Source organism: Salmo salar, chromosome ssa19, assembly GCF_905237065.1.
Source record: "Salmo salar chromosome ssa19, Ssal_v3.1, whole genome shotgun sequence".
NCBI lineage: Eukaryota > Metazoa > Chordata > Actinopteri > Salmoniformes > Salmonidae > Salmo > Salmo salar.
Genome location: NC_059460.1, coordinates 14,696,264 through 14,713,105, shown reverse-complemented (window position 1 = coordinate 14,713,105; position 16,842 = coordinate 14,696,264). Strand labels below are relative to the sequence as shown.

Here is a 16,842-nt window from a genome sequence, read left to right as displayed (position 1 = left end):
TTTGTCCCTACTTTTTACTGCCCACACACACACCTGCATACACATACACACACAACCCGGCCATCTCTACCTATGTATGTAACCACAGTTCCTCCTGAAAATATTATTATGTGCTAAAAGATAAATCATTTCCTTGCCAATAAGCCAAGTACCACCACCCGTCACTCATTACATGGCCCTAATACTCTTCCGTACATAACTACCTCCATACTTCCATTTGATTGTATGGGTTACCTTCAGATGAGTCCTGTGACACTTGTGGGGGTCATAGAGCAAAACGGAGAACACCATCGTGTTCGTGAGAGTCTCCCTTTTCCATAGAGTGGTTCCTAATAGTTAGGAATCTACAGATGTTTTCATGAGAAGACCCATTTTCTGGATGTCTCATGGTCTGACAAACATCGCTGTAGCTCGGTCACTTTCCTACGCAGATGCGGATGCGGTGGATTGAGACGCAGGTCATGCAAAAAGCCTGATATCTAGCTTACATTGATGGATTTTTAATGGGGATTTTTTTTATTTTGTCACTTAGATTGACACACGGGTGCATCAATAGAGTCTTAAGGATTTTTAACAACTAAACGTCCTTACGCTATCTTTACCCCATATTATACAGGATTTATTGTGACCTTAGACCTCCCAACTTAACAGGAAATCAACATTGAAACAAAAACACTTCACACACATCTCTGGAGTGACAGATGGACTGTGGCCCTCAGATGGTGCTTTTCGTAAACACGACACCTCAGTGCCTCAGAGCTGACATGTGCTGTCCCGATCAGTAATTGGACAGATTTGTAGATCCTTCCGCATGATTGGATCCGTGGCAGCGGTGCGATGATGCGGCTCAAGTAATGGGCCACTGTGAATCGCCTGGCACATATTGTCTGGCCTCCCGTGGAGAGTTTGATTCGGACAAAAATACCCCTGATCTGTAATGCACATTGGTACATCTGGAATAATGGGTGAATATTGGAAAGGCTAAACCCTTTAAAAATTGTAAATAAAAATGAAGGATTGGCCCCACATTTTTTGCCCATGAGGCTTAGCCATAAAATAGCCTCAAAGTTTGAGCACATTCAGAAATGTCTGTTTCTTTTGAGACTGTAAAATCTGCGTTAGGCTGGCATTAATGGTAAAGGATATAAATTAGCCTTGGCACTATAATCACCATGGCACACAGCCTTTCCCTCCCCTGATCCAGACAATACAGACGGCTAGAGAACAGATCTGTCATAGTCCTGAGATTGACATCTCTCCATCTCCTCTGTGTACCTTTTAATAGTTAGATCTTTCCGTAATTACACCAAAACTGAATGGTACCATTAGAACCATGGATGGAGTGTCTAAGTGTTTGTCCTCATTGACTCATATACCATGACTGTAGAATAGAATAGACAGAAGAGATAGATTTCTCGGCATCCCACGGCATTACGATACTAGTTAAAATGTTGCCTTGACTACACAGGAAAATCGGAAGTGTTAAACTAACTCGCTGTTAAACTAACTCGCTGTAGTGTTAATTTTAACACTTTTGCAGTGCGTATATGCATCCACTCTCAACATAGTGAATTTCACGCTTTCAAAAATGTTAAGATTTAGACAGTGTTTCTGTAACCCTATACAGAATAGAAACTGTACACTGGCTGTGTGAAATTCACAATACACTGGAGTGAACAAATTAGTATTTCACTCTACTCTGGAGTGAAATATAATGGAATGGCGTATGCAGTAAAGCCAAATGTGCATATTTCCCAGGATACCTTTTTTTTTGTGAATTGTGGCGTTACCACCCATGGCTGTATTTGTTAGTGGCACAGATATGGTTGTTAAAAACTTTCCTTTAAAGGTCCTAGGTAAATGTTATAATTAAAATTAAACTATGACAATACACTATACATTACATACTGTATATCATAAGTGTAACGGCCGTCGTATTGAGTAGACCAAGGTGCAGCGGGTGTCATAATTGCAGCCGTGTTGAAGAGACCAAACTGCAGCAGGTGATATGTAGATACTCATCTTTTTAATGTATAAGAGCAAAGTATCCACAGGAAAAACAATAAACAAAAACAACAGGCTAATATGCTACGTACATACCAAAACTAGCAGTGTTAGCACAACCACCCACAAACCCAAGTGACAAACATACTCCTAATTATATGACTCCCAATCAGGAACAACGATCACCAGCTGTCCCTGATCGGGAGCCACACAGACCCACATAGAAATACAACACCCAGAACATACATACTCTGCCACGTCCTGACCAAAACTACACAACAACACCCTCTGCTGGTCAGGACATGACAGTGGGAAAATGTATACTCATCTTATTATTTATTATAAAAGAAGGAAAAACCAAAAGAAACACGTATACAAAAACGAACGAACGACACTAAACAGTCCCGTCAGGTGCTACATACACTAAACAGGAAATAACTACCCACAATTCCCATTACCAAAACACCCCTATACATAGGACCTTCAATCAGAGGCATCGAGGAACAGCTGCCTCCAATTGAAGGCCAAATCAATAAACTAAACATAGAAATAGAAAGACTAGACTAGAACATAGAAATATACTAACATAGAACATAAACCAAAACCCCAGAACACTCTAAACAAACACCCCTCTACAAAACACATAGCCCAACAAACCCCGAAACACTCTAAACAAATATCCCCTGCCACGTCCTGACCAAACTAATATAACAAATAACCCCTTTACTGGTCAGGACGTGACAATAAGGACTTTGATGTCCTAGTTTTATCCTAACTCAGTGGTGTTAGGAAACTCTTGGTTTAAAGGCCACATCAGGTCTGCATATCACTTTATGCTGGGTTGCAAAGTGATGTGATGTGTAATTCCTATTGGAATCCAGATAGTGTTAGGGTATCCAAACTTTGGCATTTTTATTATCCCGCAACCCGCATTCAGAATGACTATCAAGATTGGTAAAGGAGACTTGGCTTGGATTTGATGGGACTGTTTTATGATCCACAATGTAAAGGAATAAATCGGGTTATTAACACCAACACTGGGGGTTCTTTTACACCACTGAGTCTTAATTTCAATCTTACAGAGTGAATTTAACTCCTGAATCAACACTAGAATTGTAACAATGAAAAATCAACACTGGCCAATTCCTATTCATTTTCATTATGCGAACCTAAAAACTCCAACGACAGAACAGTCGTTGACATCAGCTTTGATTAATCATTTGATGGAGTCTTTGGAAAACACGTGCATAAAATCGAATTGAATATGCATGCATATCTCTCCAAATGCCTCCAACAAAATGCATATCTCTCCAAATGCCTCCAACAAAATTACAATAATATAGATATCTGGACTGCATGGACAAGAGTGTAGAGTAGGCTGATGTGGTTGACGTCAGCTTTGATTACTGTGTTCTGTTGTTGGAGTCTTTAGGACACATGCGGGCGTTCGCATAATGAAAATGAATAGGAATGGTGCGTATCTCTCCAAAGGGCACTAATGCTGACGCACGACTCTGACTGCGGTGAAGATGACTTGGAGGCGAATCTAAAGCTCTAACAAGTTGCTCAGAGTCATTCACTGCGGGTGCTGAAAGGAGAGATGAAAAGCAGCAACGTGCGTGCGTTGTCACTCCTCTTTCCATCATTTGCTGCCCACGGTGAATAGCGGCGCGGCTGCTGCTGCGCACAAACACACAGACCCACGCGTAGGCTCCCTCCAATCCACACGTTTTCATCTCTATCTCGTTCATTCCGGTTCCAGTGACCAACCGGGGTTGATAGAACACGGCTCTGTGAACATCACCATTCAGCAATGCCTTATAACGAGCATTAGTGGCAGTAGGAGAAATGTGGGGCTGACAGGAGCTATGGTCAAGCTGCTGCGCTAGGCTAGGGGCGAAGAAGGCGGAATGAAAACCGAGGTGGCGGGGCTTTCTCTCCTCAGTGAAGTGGATTGTTAAATGTTCCTTTCTCTTCCTTTGACGAACATGCTTTATTTTCAGCTGGTGATCATGGCGGGGACGGTCATGCTGGCATACTACTTCGAGTACACAGACACGTTTAACGTGCACGTCCAAGGGTTCTTCTGCTATGACAATGCCTACGCGAAGCCGTACCTCGGACCGGAGGAGTCCAGCGCGATCCCTCCCGCTCTACTATATGCGCTCGTGGCAGGGGTCCCAACACTTGTGGTGAGTTTGTCTATATTCACTATTTCTATGATGTGGGTATATTTGAATAGGCTCCAGATTTATACTGTTAGCATTTTTCAGATTTTCTTTATCTGAGGTTAACGTTCGATTGGCTAATTTCAGTTACAATTGTTTAATTTGCTTGTCGATTGGAAATTATTAACTTGCATAATGCAATCGATGAAAATAGACTGTGCTTAGAATTTAAATCACAACACTTGAAGACAGCAATTGATTCTTGTCTCGAGTTGCCATAGCAAGCAATTACTGTAGCTTATACAAGTTGCTTCAGACTGGTATTTCATGTTACTGGCCCTCAAGAAACTGTACTCTGTATCTTTAAATCAGGATCAATTAATTCATAGATACATAAAGGCCTAGATCAAACATGCAAATTAGTTATAACGTCAGCACAAGGCTAGAAGTCTTACATCAGTGGTGGCACAACCCACATGTATAGGGGCAATAATACTCTTAAAACAGATTTATGTGATTTTCCCTAGGCTCAATTATACCACCTTGGGGGCCATGCCGTCTTTGATGCCAGACAGGCTTTATTGCAATGTCCTGCTCTATTTTATGGTTTCATTAACTAGATTATGTCCTCATTCCATTCAAGCTGTCAACATGGAGCTTCTGCACTTTTGCAGACAGTATTGTGCGCCCCAAATGTCACCCCATTCCCTATATAGTGCACTGCTTTTGTTTTGACCAGAGGGCTGAAGTGTAAAGTAGTGCACAGGAATAGGGTGCCATTTTAGACCCTGCATAGGTCTGTGGTCTATGGCAAGGGTGTTCTAGTCCAGGAGTATTCAACTCTTACAAAGGCCGGAGCCTGTTGGTTCTGTTCTACCTGATAGTTAATTGCCACCATCTGGTGTCCCAGGTCTAAATCAGTCCCTGATTAGAGGGGAACAATGAAAAAACACAGTGGAACTGGCTTCTAGGTCCAGAGTTGAGTTTCAGTGTTCTAGTCAATAGGTGATGTAGTTCTAGTGATACTTTCTTCTTCCGGTCCCGTGTGGCTCAGTTGGTAGAGCATGGTGTTTGCAACGCCAGGGTTGTGGGTTCAATTCCCATGGGGGACCAGTACGGGAAAAAAATTTATGAAATGTAAGTCGCTCTGGATAAGAGTGTCTGCTAAATGACTAAAATGTAAAATGTAAAGATTTTCTTAAAAAACACCACTGACGGTATATTTTCCAGTAACAGGTCAGGTTATGGCTATAGTCCAGTTATTTTTATACAGTATATGCATGCTTGGTACTGACTGTACACAGAGTTCTTCCTTTTTTGACACCTATACCTGACTTTTCTTGCATAGACAAATAACAACACCCACATGCTGCATCCCACACACTTCCAGAACAGCCAGGAACCTAATATAGAAACCATAGATAATATAGCAGGCTCTATGACAGAAACCCTCTCCTTCAAAGCACTGTAGAATGCAGGCTAATACATCAGGTATAACTATGATAATTCTGTAGGCTATACTTATTTCTTTTTAAGTGTAACCTTTATTTAAGTAGGCAAGTCAGTTAAGAACAAATTCTTATTTACAATGACGGCCTAGGAACAGTGGGTTAACTGCCTTGTTCACGGGCGGAACGACAGATTCTTGCCTTGTCAGCTCAGGGATTCGATCTTGCAACCTTTCGGTTACTGGCCCAACACTCTAACCACTAGGCTACCTGCCACCCCAAGTATGGCACCCTATGCTTGACTCTTACCACCCCAGATATTTGATGAAGGATTGTGTCTCAGGCTAATGATCACAATTTGTAATCTATTTAATAACAAGGTTTAATAATGCTTTAGAGCATCGCCTCAAGTCTTGATGATAAGGTGTTGGGTGTCAAGTTTCATATTTGAAAAGTGTTGAAAATGAAGAAGGATGGTTCTTTCTGCAAGCCAAACCCAATATGGTTTCTGGCCACTGTTCTCCATGCATGATGACATTCATGCCTCTGCAGATGACAAGTATTTGATTGACAGGATGCTCATAGGGGACATTCTCTCTAGCCTACAATGCTGTGTTTGTTCCCTATTCCTGAAAGAGGTTATCACTTTGGAGACTCACAGGCATATTTCAGAGGTTGCTGCTTGTCAGGATTCCCTGTTGGACTGAGTGTGGTTGTAAGTGACTCTTCTTTCATGTTATGACTTGGGGCGTCTCCAGTCTCCAATGCATTCAGATGCATTGTGCTTTCATTTAAATATTTCAGATCCCATCCGCCATTTCTCCATTTGTCTGACGTTTTTTTACTCTTTGTTAAGTGTAGGATGGTGTTGAGACATATGATTATGTCAGTGTTGTAGTGTAACTGTTATGCTCATGAACAACATTAAGTGCTTACAGTTTCACTTATGTTGAGGTTATCTAAAATATACAATTGTATTATACTAAAAACGTTCTTTGATATTTTCTATGTTGAAAATCTAGTCGTTATTTGAGATAGCACTGACCGAATATGGGATTTTGTGGTAACAGGTACACACACGTACACATGATGCACACACACACACACTAAGCCAACTGACTGAAAGTGTCTGTAAGACGGATGATGACCTAAGCAGAATCACACATTCAGTACCATCCCAGGCTGGATGAAAACCTCTTGCTGCCACATTGTGTGTGCGTGTGTGCGTGCGTGCGTGCGGGGGGGATCTATTACAAAGTAGTGTTGGCAGAGAAGATACTGCCTCCTTAAAATGTGCTGCTCAGAAATGTCTTATTGGATTTACAGTGGAAGTAAAACCAGAGGATTCTGATTGGTCGGCAGAAGGTGTACTGAAGTTTAATAGACGTGGGGTTGCCTATATATTGTAATTGGTATGTACAGCAGGTAGACACTGAAACTGTATATGCTGCAGACTTTCTTGCCACCTTATTCCCTATGCAGTGCACTAGTTTTGACCAGGGACCATTTGGGATAAAAAACAGTGCACTACAAAGGGATTAGGTTGCCTTTTGGGACACAGCATAGATTGAGCAGGGCAGTTGCAGTGCCCTATAGTTGTTACATCTACCATGCATAATACTACATACAATATCCCTTTACATTGATCTTTTGAATTAAGAAATTGGTCCACTGCCATTTGACATTATCAAAACCCCCCAGAAATATTAATGTTTTAAAATGATCAATTTGTTTGATAATCGCCAGACATTTAAACCACATTAAGATGTAAATACTCTTATCGTTTAGATTAGAAGTATCAGGTTATAAGTATTTATAAGTATGGTGTGTGGATCATATATTGGAATGTGACTATTAAGAGTTTATAATTAATGTTTGATTAATGTCTTTACATGGGATTAGAGAATGTTTGCGCTTTTGAATTAGACAAAAAAACACATGACCACGAACATTGTGGTCGATTCTAAACAAAATAAAACAACACATGCATGTGCACACACACACATACACACACACACTGCCATTGTTAGTGCCTAATTTAATGACATTCAGCGGATAAACTGATGAGAAATGAGATTGATTGCATTTTAGCCAACACTGCGTATTGGCGATTGAAGTCTGGGGTAAGTTTAAATCCAGTCATGCTTTAGCCTGGAACACTACATCATGGTGCATAGTACACATGGTATTAAACAAATGTCTGCAACACTAGACCTGTTGCAGTTAAGTTTTAATTCAACTTGTACTTGTTATTCTACTTACTTATCCAGAGGTGCAACACAGTGTAAGATACTGTATTTCTACAGACACGACAGCACAGCCACTGATAAATACTGCATTCTCCCTACACTGCAAAAGTTTGATCTCAGACACAGTTTACTCAGAACTTCTCACCACTTGAATAGAAGTGGTGAAATTTCTAGTGAGGTTTTTTAGCAGAGCATAGCTGAGTGGTGGTGAATGTCTTTAAAACAGTGCTCGCTTTTGACACACCACTTAACGAGACAACATGAGTAATGTAAGGTAGAGATACAGTGCAGTCTGCCTTGTGCTTATTCCTATTGTCTGATTGAAACATTCTGCAATTTCTTCTAAATGGGTTTGAACTTTTTGGGTGAAAAATACAAGTTTTCTCAAACTCTCACCGATTTCTTTATGATGTCATTCATTCAAAGAGAGTACTACTGTTCTAGTTGTTGATTTAGCCCACATTGAATGCTTTGAATTCAGCATATTTGGTATGTAGGGCAATGGTATCTCCTTCTTCATAGCTCATAATTTCAGTTTGATGGTGGATTGATGAGTATCATGGTTGGCTGTTGGCTACTGAAAATAAATAAATCATTCTCATTTTTCTTCCAAACCGATCAGTGATTCTGTTCTGCTGCAAGTCCTATCAACCCCTGGGGTTTGGTTGTTGTTTAAAAAAAAACTTACGCTCAATTTCAACCGCCATCTTTTATTTATGACCAATATGCAAATCTCCATCTTCGTTGAAGAACATGTGATTAGCATTTCAGGGCACACAATAGTTTAGCTTAGGGCTATGAGATATCATTGTGTGGTGGTGATGTGCTTAAAAAGTAATGAGAGAGAGAGAGAGAGAGAGAGAGAGAGAGAGAGAGAGAGAGACTTAGCCCAAGAGAAAGGCGCAACAACACCCACAGCTAGCTAGCTAACTTTCAAAGGATTAATATTCAGAGTATATATATCCTTCCTCATATGAAACACTTCAATAACCCTCACTAATAACCTCCAATGTGATGGATCTGGCTCATTGGACTGATGGCTGCCTTGAAGCCTGACTGACTGCATGGACAACTTCAAATATCCTTCGTCCAGCCAGTGACTTAGCCTCTCAGTGCCAAACGTATTAGGATACAATGGACAAATTGGTCAGACCGGGTGTACTACTTCAGGTCTACATGAAGACATATTGAGTCATACTTAAGCCATCAGAGAGAGGGCTGGTTAAACAAACACCATTTTGTTCTCCTTTCACCCTGGACCTGACAGGGTTTAGAAGTCACAGGGAAACTGGGACAAATGGCCTAAGTCGCTAAGGGAACAGTAGTTGGCATTTAGCGGTTCCTCTATGTGTGTGTGTGTGTGTGTGTGTGTGTGTGTGTGTTTGTTTGTGTGTGTGTGTTAGCGCTGCGAAGGACGTCTGGATGGAGACGTGGGTGGCCTGTTAGGCCGTGGCGGTCGCGCTCCCACGTCAACGTTATGCGATGCTTAGTGATGTTACTGGGTAGCAAAGTGACCGTTACCCATCTTCAGCTCACAGCTGTGTGTGTGTGTGTGTGTGTTAAACTACATACACCTCTGCATCAGCATGGGGCAATGTTAGTATTGGATTCCACATCAATGGTGGCACACACACACACACACACACACACACACACACACACACACACACACACATTTCAGTTTGATAGTGTTAAAGACAGTATCGATTCAGGGCCGGGCCAGGCCGAACACCAACCAGGAAATAACTACATTCACATCACATCAGCAAAACGTAGAACGCCAGCTGAGCAAAACGCCGTAAAACAGCCTAGTAATGTCAGTCTAAGCAGACACAGACAGCCACATTAACTAGTTTAACTGCTGTCCTCATATTACTGAGAGACTGTAACATACTGGAATTGCTTTTGACTGTAATTTAAGCTATAGGCACTGTGGTTATGGAATAAGAAGTGGTATTATGATTGTGACAGGGTGAGCAATGCAGTTTGTGTCATATCTTAGCATGAAGCCAATTTAACTCAGAGAATTATCAGTAAATGAAGATAAGCTGCTCTACAACATAATATCAGGTTTCAGTTCTACCAGCCAGGTATATGTACTACATACTAAGTCCCCAATAAGTTATAAGTGCTATGTGCAGTGCCTTCAGAAAGTATTCACACCCCTTGACTTTTTCCACATTCATTTTATAATGACTTCCCGATCTCTGTACACCACACATACAATTATCTGTAAGGTCCCTTCTTCGAGCAGTGAATTTCAAGCACAGATTCACCCACAAAGACCAGGGATGTTTTCAGGCCAGGCTTCCAATGCTTAGCAAAGAAATCAAGTCAAATAACATTTTATTTGTCACATGCGCCGAATACAACAGGTGTAGACTTTACTGTGAAATGCTTACTTACAAGCCCTTTCACAACAATTTAGAGTTAAAAATTAAGAAACATTTGCAATTTTTTTAAAGGAAATAGTAACACCATAAAATAACAATAACGAGATTATATGCAAGGAGTACCAGTTCCGAGTCAATGTGCAGGGGTACGAGGTAGTTGAGGTAATTGAGGTAATATATACATGTAGGTAGGGGTAAAAGTGACTAGGCAATCAGGATAGATAATAAACAGAGTAGCAGCAGTGTATGTGAAGAGTGCGAAAGATTGTGAAAGTGTGTCTATGTGTGAGTGCGTGTGTGGCGTCAATATGCATGTGTGTTTTGTGTGTGTGAGCGGTGCATGTAGTGTATGTGTGTGTGTTGGAGTGTCAGTGTAGTATATGTTATAGTGTGAGTCCAGTGAGTGTTCATAGAGCCGGTGAAAGACAGCCAGTGCAAGTAAAAAGGTGGTCAATGCAAATAGTCAGGCTAGCCACTTGATTAACTGTTAATAAGCAGTATTATGGCTTGGGGGTTGAAGCTGTTCGGGAGCCTTTTGGTCCCAGACTTGGCCCTTTGGTACCACTTTCCATTTCAGTAGCAGAGAGAACAGTCTATGACTTGGGTGACTGGAGTCTTTGACAATGGGCCTTCCTCTGACCCTGCCTGGTATAGAGGTTCTGGATGGCAGGGCGCTCATCCCTAGTGATGTGCTGGGCCGTACGCATTACCCTCTGCAGTGTCTTATGGTCGAGTGCCAAACAGTTGCCATACCAAGCGGTGATGCAGCCAGTCAAGATGCTCTCAATGGTGCAGTTGTAAAACTTTTTGAGGATCTGAGGGCCCATGCTAAATCTTTTCAGCTTCCTGAGGAAGAAGAGGTGTTGTCGTGCCCTCTTCATGACTGATGTAGACATCGGGGAACTGATGTAGACATCGGGGAACTGATGTGGACACCGGGAAGCTCTCGACCCACTACACTACAGCCCTGTTGATGTGAATGGGGGTGTGCTCGGCCCTCAGTTTCCTGTAGTCCACAATTAGCTCCTTTGTCTTGCTGACGTTGAGGGAGAAGTTGTTGTCATCGCACCACACTGCCAGATCTCTGACCTCCTCCCTATAGGCTGTCTCATTGTCGTCTGTGATCAGGCCTACCACTGTCGTGTCGTCTGCAAACTTAATGATGGTGTTAGTCATGCGCAGCCGTGCAGTCAGGAAGTCCAGGATCCAGTTGCAGAGGGAGGTGTTCAGTCCCAGGGTTCTTAGCTTAGTGATGAGCTTGGTGGGTACTATAGTGTTGAATGCAGAGCTGTAGTCAATGAACAGCATTCTTACTTAGGTGTTCCTTTTGTCCAGGTGGGAAAGGGCAGTATGGAGTGCAATATAGATTGCGTCATCTGTGGATCTGTTGAGGCGGTGTGTGAATTGGAGTTGTTCCAGGATGTCTGGGATAATGGAGTTGATGTGAGCCATAACCAGCCTTTCAAAGCATACATATGTGAATGCTATGGGGAGATTTGGACATGTTTTTAGACAGGTTACCTTGGCGTTCTTGGGCACAGGGACTATGGTGGTCTACTTGAAGCATGTAGGTATTACAGACTGGGTCAGGGAGAGGTTGAAAATATCAGTGAAGATACTTGCCAGCTGGTCAGCTCATGCACTGAGTATGCGTCCTGGTTATCTGTTTGGCCCTGCGGACTTGTGAATGTTAACCTGTTTAAAGGTCTTACTCACATCGGCTACGGAGAGCGTAATCACACAGTCGTCCAGAACAGCTGGTGCTCTTATGCATGGTTCGGTGTTGCTAGCATCAAAGTGTGCATAGAAGGCATTTAGCTTGACTGGTAGGATCAACTGAGCAGCTGAGAGCTGGGTTTTCCTTCGTAATCCATGATAGTTTGCAAGCCCTGCCACATCAGATGAGCGTCAGAGCTGGTGTTGTGGGATTCAATCTTAGTCCTGTATTGACGCGTTGCCTGTTTGATGTTCCATCGGAGGGAGTAGCGGGGTTTCTTATAAGCTTCTGGATTAGTGTCCCGCTCCTTGAAATTGGCAGATCTAGCCTTTAGCTCAGTGCGGATGTTGCCTGTAATCCATGGCTTCTGGTTGGGATATGTACGTACGGTCACTGTGGGGATGACGTCGTCAATGCACTTATTAATGATGCCGGTGACTAATGTGGTAAACTCCTCAATGCAATCGGATTAATTCTGGAACATATTCCAGTCTGTGCCAGCAAAACAGTCCTGTAGCTTTGCATTCGCTTCATCGAACCACTTCTGTATTGAGCGCGTCGCTGGTACTTCCTGTTTGAGTTTTGTATGCATCTCTGTGTGTGGAGTAAAGGTGATCTAGAGTTTTTTTTCGCCTCTAGTTGCACAGGTGACATGCTGGTAGAAATGAGTTAAGACAGATTTCAGTTTTTCTGCATTAAAATCCCCGGCCACTAGGAGCACCGCCTCTGGATGAGCATTGTCTTGTTTGCTTATGGCCCTATACAGCTCGTTGAGTGCAGTCTTAGTGCCAGCATCGGTTTGTGGGGGTAAGTAAACAGCTACAGCATTATTTTATAGTATGAAAAATACAATTGAACATATATGAATAAAATAGAAAGGATATGTAATGAGAATTTTTATGTTTGTGCTTTTCTAATTTCTGTGTTCAATTTATGTGCTGTTCTAAAAACCTATTTCTGTGTTCATGCGACTAATGATTTGAAAAAAGTCGCATGAAAGGCATGAGCTCTGCTTTGTTTTTTGCGCCTGCTGTACACACTTCATCAGTCTCTCATTCACAATTTGACAAGGACTTGATAATGACTCAAATTTCCCGGCTGCATCCCCTTCGTGTGGCCGTAATGCCTCCTAAAAAACTCTATGCCTTTAGCGGACAGTGGCCGTTGTGCCCTTGACTGAATATAATAATTATAATTCCCTTCTCCCGGCTGCGTGCCGAAACACCTCTCACTCACATGGCTAACTGTCACGTGAGCGGGTCTTTTTTACAGGCTACAAATGAAGACAGACACATCGGGGACGAAACTGCACGTGTCCTTATCCAATTCCGACGTGCATATTGAAGAACTGTCCACATTTACTTTTCATTAGCCAACAAGATGAGTAGGCCTACCGAACAGCAAAAGCACTAGCCAATGTCAATCTACTATTCCCCATAGTACAAAAGTTGACCTATTCTATTCTGTGTGAGATTGTCTCAGACAGATGTGGGATGCGATAGATCCCAAATTAATTCAACCACTAGCATCAAAAAAACTGTTTTAAGCAATGAGCCTGACACCACAGATTAGAAGGTTTAGCTTAAAATGTTGATGAACTATTTCTTCCCATTATAAGCACACCAATGCGCACACGGTAGTAGGCTATAAGCAACAATATTCCATTAGCAGGAAAACACCATTGTCAAAAGTGACCACAAATGCGATTATGCATGTATTGCTTTTATTATAAAGGTGCATTGTTATGGTGAAAATGATCTTCCCCAAACTTCAAACTCACGAGCTGTGTATGTATGCCACTTAGGCTCTACGACCGTTGTAAAGCAGATTAATGTGCTTGATTTTAACCTCTACAGTGTCGGTGGGTGCACAGTTATGAACTTGAAAATGTATTAATAAACCAATTAGGCACATTCTGGCAGTCTTGAGACAAACATTTTTACAGAAATGCAATGGTTCATTGGATCAGTATACAACTTTGCACATACACTGCTGCCATCTAGTGGCCAGAATCTAAATTGCAACTGTTCTGGAATAATACATTATGGCCTTTCCCTTGCATTTCAAAGTACAATTATTTTTTTTAAACACATGTTTTTTCTTAGTATTATCTTTTACCAGATGTAATGTGTTATATTCTCCTACATTAATGTAACATTTCCACAAACTTCAAAGTGTTTCCTTTCAGTTGGTATAAATAATATGCATACCCTTGCTTCAGTTCCTGAGCTACAGGCAGTTAGATTTGGGTATGTCATTTTAGGCAAACATTTAAAAAAAGGGGTGCATCCTTAAGAGTTAAGAAGTTATTTGGCCTCTTCACAAACCTTATCAAAGCATATAGGTTTATGGGCTAGGCTACATGATGTGTGCGACTATGATTTGGGTATCATTCACGCCTCACACTATTCTTGATTTAATCTTGTATTTACATATACTAAATAATATATGTGTGAGATTTGTTTTGATTTAGAATTGACCGTTATCATGCACCTGTCTCGAAACAGGGGCCGCGGAAAAAAATACATGTCTTCTATGCCCTTAAATAGTGAACAGAGGATGCTTTTCACATGGTTCATTTTCATGCCAAACAGATAGGCTATACTCCTGTTGTAAAGAGAAGCAATGTGCTTAATATTAGGAAAGTTGAGAAATGAATATAGTAGGCCTAGCCTATAGAAATCTTATAAGATCCTGCTCTTTTTAATAGAGGCCATCACTCTGTTTTCTCATGCAATTGCATAACCTATAGAAATGTTGCGCAACATGAGCTCATAGGCTCTCATGAAGTGTTTGATTAGATTTTCGATTACATTTGCAGTGATGTCAGAGTGATTAGAGGGACAGTAGAGTCCGGAGTACCAGGCAGTTAGCAAGTTTGGTAGGCTACCAATGACCATCAGCAGCATCAGAGCATGGAAAAGCCTATTTACCGTGACTAAACGATCACGTGGAATTCGCCTGCCGTCATGACTCGTGACCGCCCGCATGGCGGTAATACGGTCACCGTAACAGCCATAAGTACAGGACAGTAAGTACAGTCATGGCCAAAAATATTTTTTCAAGTAACTCACAATTTTCCCCAAAAATAAGTTGAAATTGATCAAAGTATTTCATCTCCACAATTCTTTATTTCACTGTTAATATTACAGAACCTTTGTTTTTAATTCAGAACATAATATATCCATTTAATCAGAAAATAAACAGAAATGGCATTCACAAAATTATTGACAGCCTAGACTTAATATTTGGTAGTGCAGCCTTTTGTCAAAATAACTGTAATCAAGCACTTCCTATAGCCATCGATGAGCTTCCTGCACCTCTGTACTGGCAGTTTGGCCCACACTTCTTATGCGAACTGCTCCAGTTCTCCCATATTTGAAGGGTGCCTTCTCCCAACTGCTGTTTTCAGATCTCTCCACAAGTTTTCAATGGGATTTAAATCTAGACTCATTGCTGGCCACTTCAGAACAGTCCAGCGTTTTATCTTGAATCATTCCTGGGTGCTTTTTGAAGTTTGTTTGGGGTCATTGTCCTGCTGGAAGACCCATGACCTTCAACGGAGACCCAGATTTCTGACACTGGGTCTGACATTGCGCTTCAAAATGCTTTGGTATTCTCCTGATTTCATGATGCCATGCACACGTTCAAGGCACCCAGTGTCAGAGGCAGCAAAGTAACCCCAAAACATCACTGAACCTCCTCCATGTTTGACTGTAGGGAAGGTGTCATTTTCTTTGAAGGCTTCATTTAGTTTTTTGTAAACATAGAGATAGTGTGCTTTACCAAAAAGCTCTAATTTGTTCTCGTCTGTCCACAGGACATTCTCCCAGAAGGATTTTCTCATGTTCCGGTGTGTTTTTGCAAATTGCAGTCCCCCAAGGGTCTCCTACCGTATAACCCCCTTTCATTGAGTTGAGGACAGACGGTGCGAGTTGAAACTGTCGTACTTTGCGTCTGAAGGTCAACTTGAATCTGTGTGGCCACCATTCGAACAAGGATTAAGCTAACATTTAGTAGAATATTCAGATTTGTTTGTCTTGTTAAACTGCAAACCAAAGACATACGTACATGGATACCATAATATGTTTTAATTTCAACAGTTTTCTGTAAGAAATGTTGCATTATTTGAAAAAAGTGCAAGGGTGCCAATATTTTTGGCCACGACTGAATAAATAGAATAAATGCTAGGATCAAACCAAACTCTACATTATTTCAAAGATGTGACAATTTTTACTTCATGTGTGCTTTTAATGCCTGTTGTAGGCAATGGATGTTATTGCCTTGATGATGACAGATTGTAAAGTAGATAACAGATAGCAATGATTCAATACCATTGGATAGAATTATCCCACTGTCCAAAGGTGATTAATATCAGACCAGGGTTGAAATACTATTTCAGGTATTGCAATTACTTTTCAATACATTTCAAAACAAGTATTCAGACAACCTTTATTTAAAAAAAAACAAGTAGTTAAATAGTAAAATGCATTTGGAAATAAAATTGGAAAGTATTTGAAAATACTCAAATACAATGACTCAAATACACTCCAATGCATTTAACCCATGTATTTGAAAATAGTATTTGAAAAATAATTTGAAATACAATTTTGGTTGACTATTTTTTTTATTTTTACAAAACAAACATTCAAATACTCAAGTTAAAGTACTTGTTTTGGGCCTTGAATTTCAAAAGACTGAAATACACAGAAAAAAAGCATTTAAATAACAAATACATGTATTTGAACCCAGGTCTGGTTGATACCAGTTCAGGTCACAAGGATCACAGTGTAGTAATAATACTGTGTAGTATAGTCAATGAAATAGCTATGCTGCTGTAGCATAGTATTTTATATCCTCATT

At 41.1% G+C, this 16,842-nt stretch overlaps 1 protein-coding gene across 5 annotated transcripts in view; it reads left to right on the top strand.

Annotated features, from left to right (window-relative positions):
- The window catches only part of plppr5b (phospholipid phosphatase related 5b), a 116,026-nt gene that overhangs the window by 36,037 nt on the left and 63,147 nt on the right, over positions 1–16,842 (top strand). For 3 of the 5 annotated variants that reach the window (XM_014157385.2, XM_045702120.1, XM_014157383.2), the window contains exon 3: positions 4,008–4,196. In XM_014157385.2, coding sequence (XP_014012860.1) covers positions 4,008–4,196 — 189 coding nt within the window. Of the gene's footprint in view, positions 1–3,517; positions 4,197–16,842 lie in introns of those variants that run through there. The other 2 variants (XM_014157386.2, XM_014157388.2) reach the window with 2 other exon arrangements.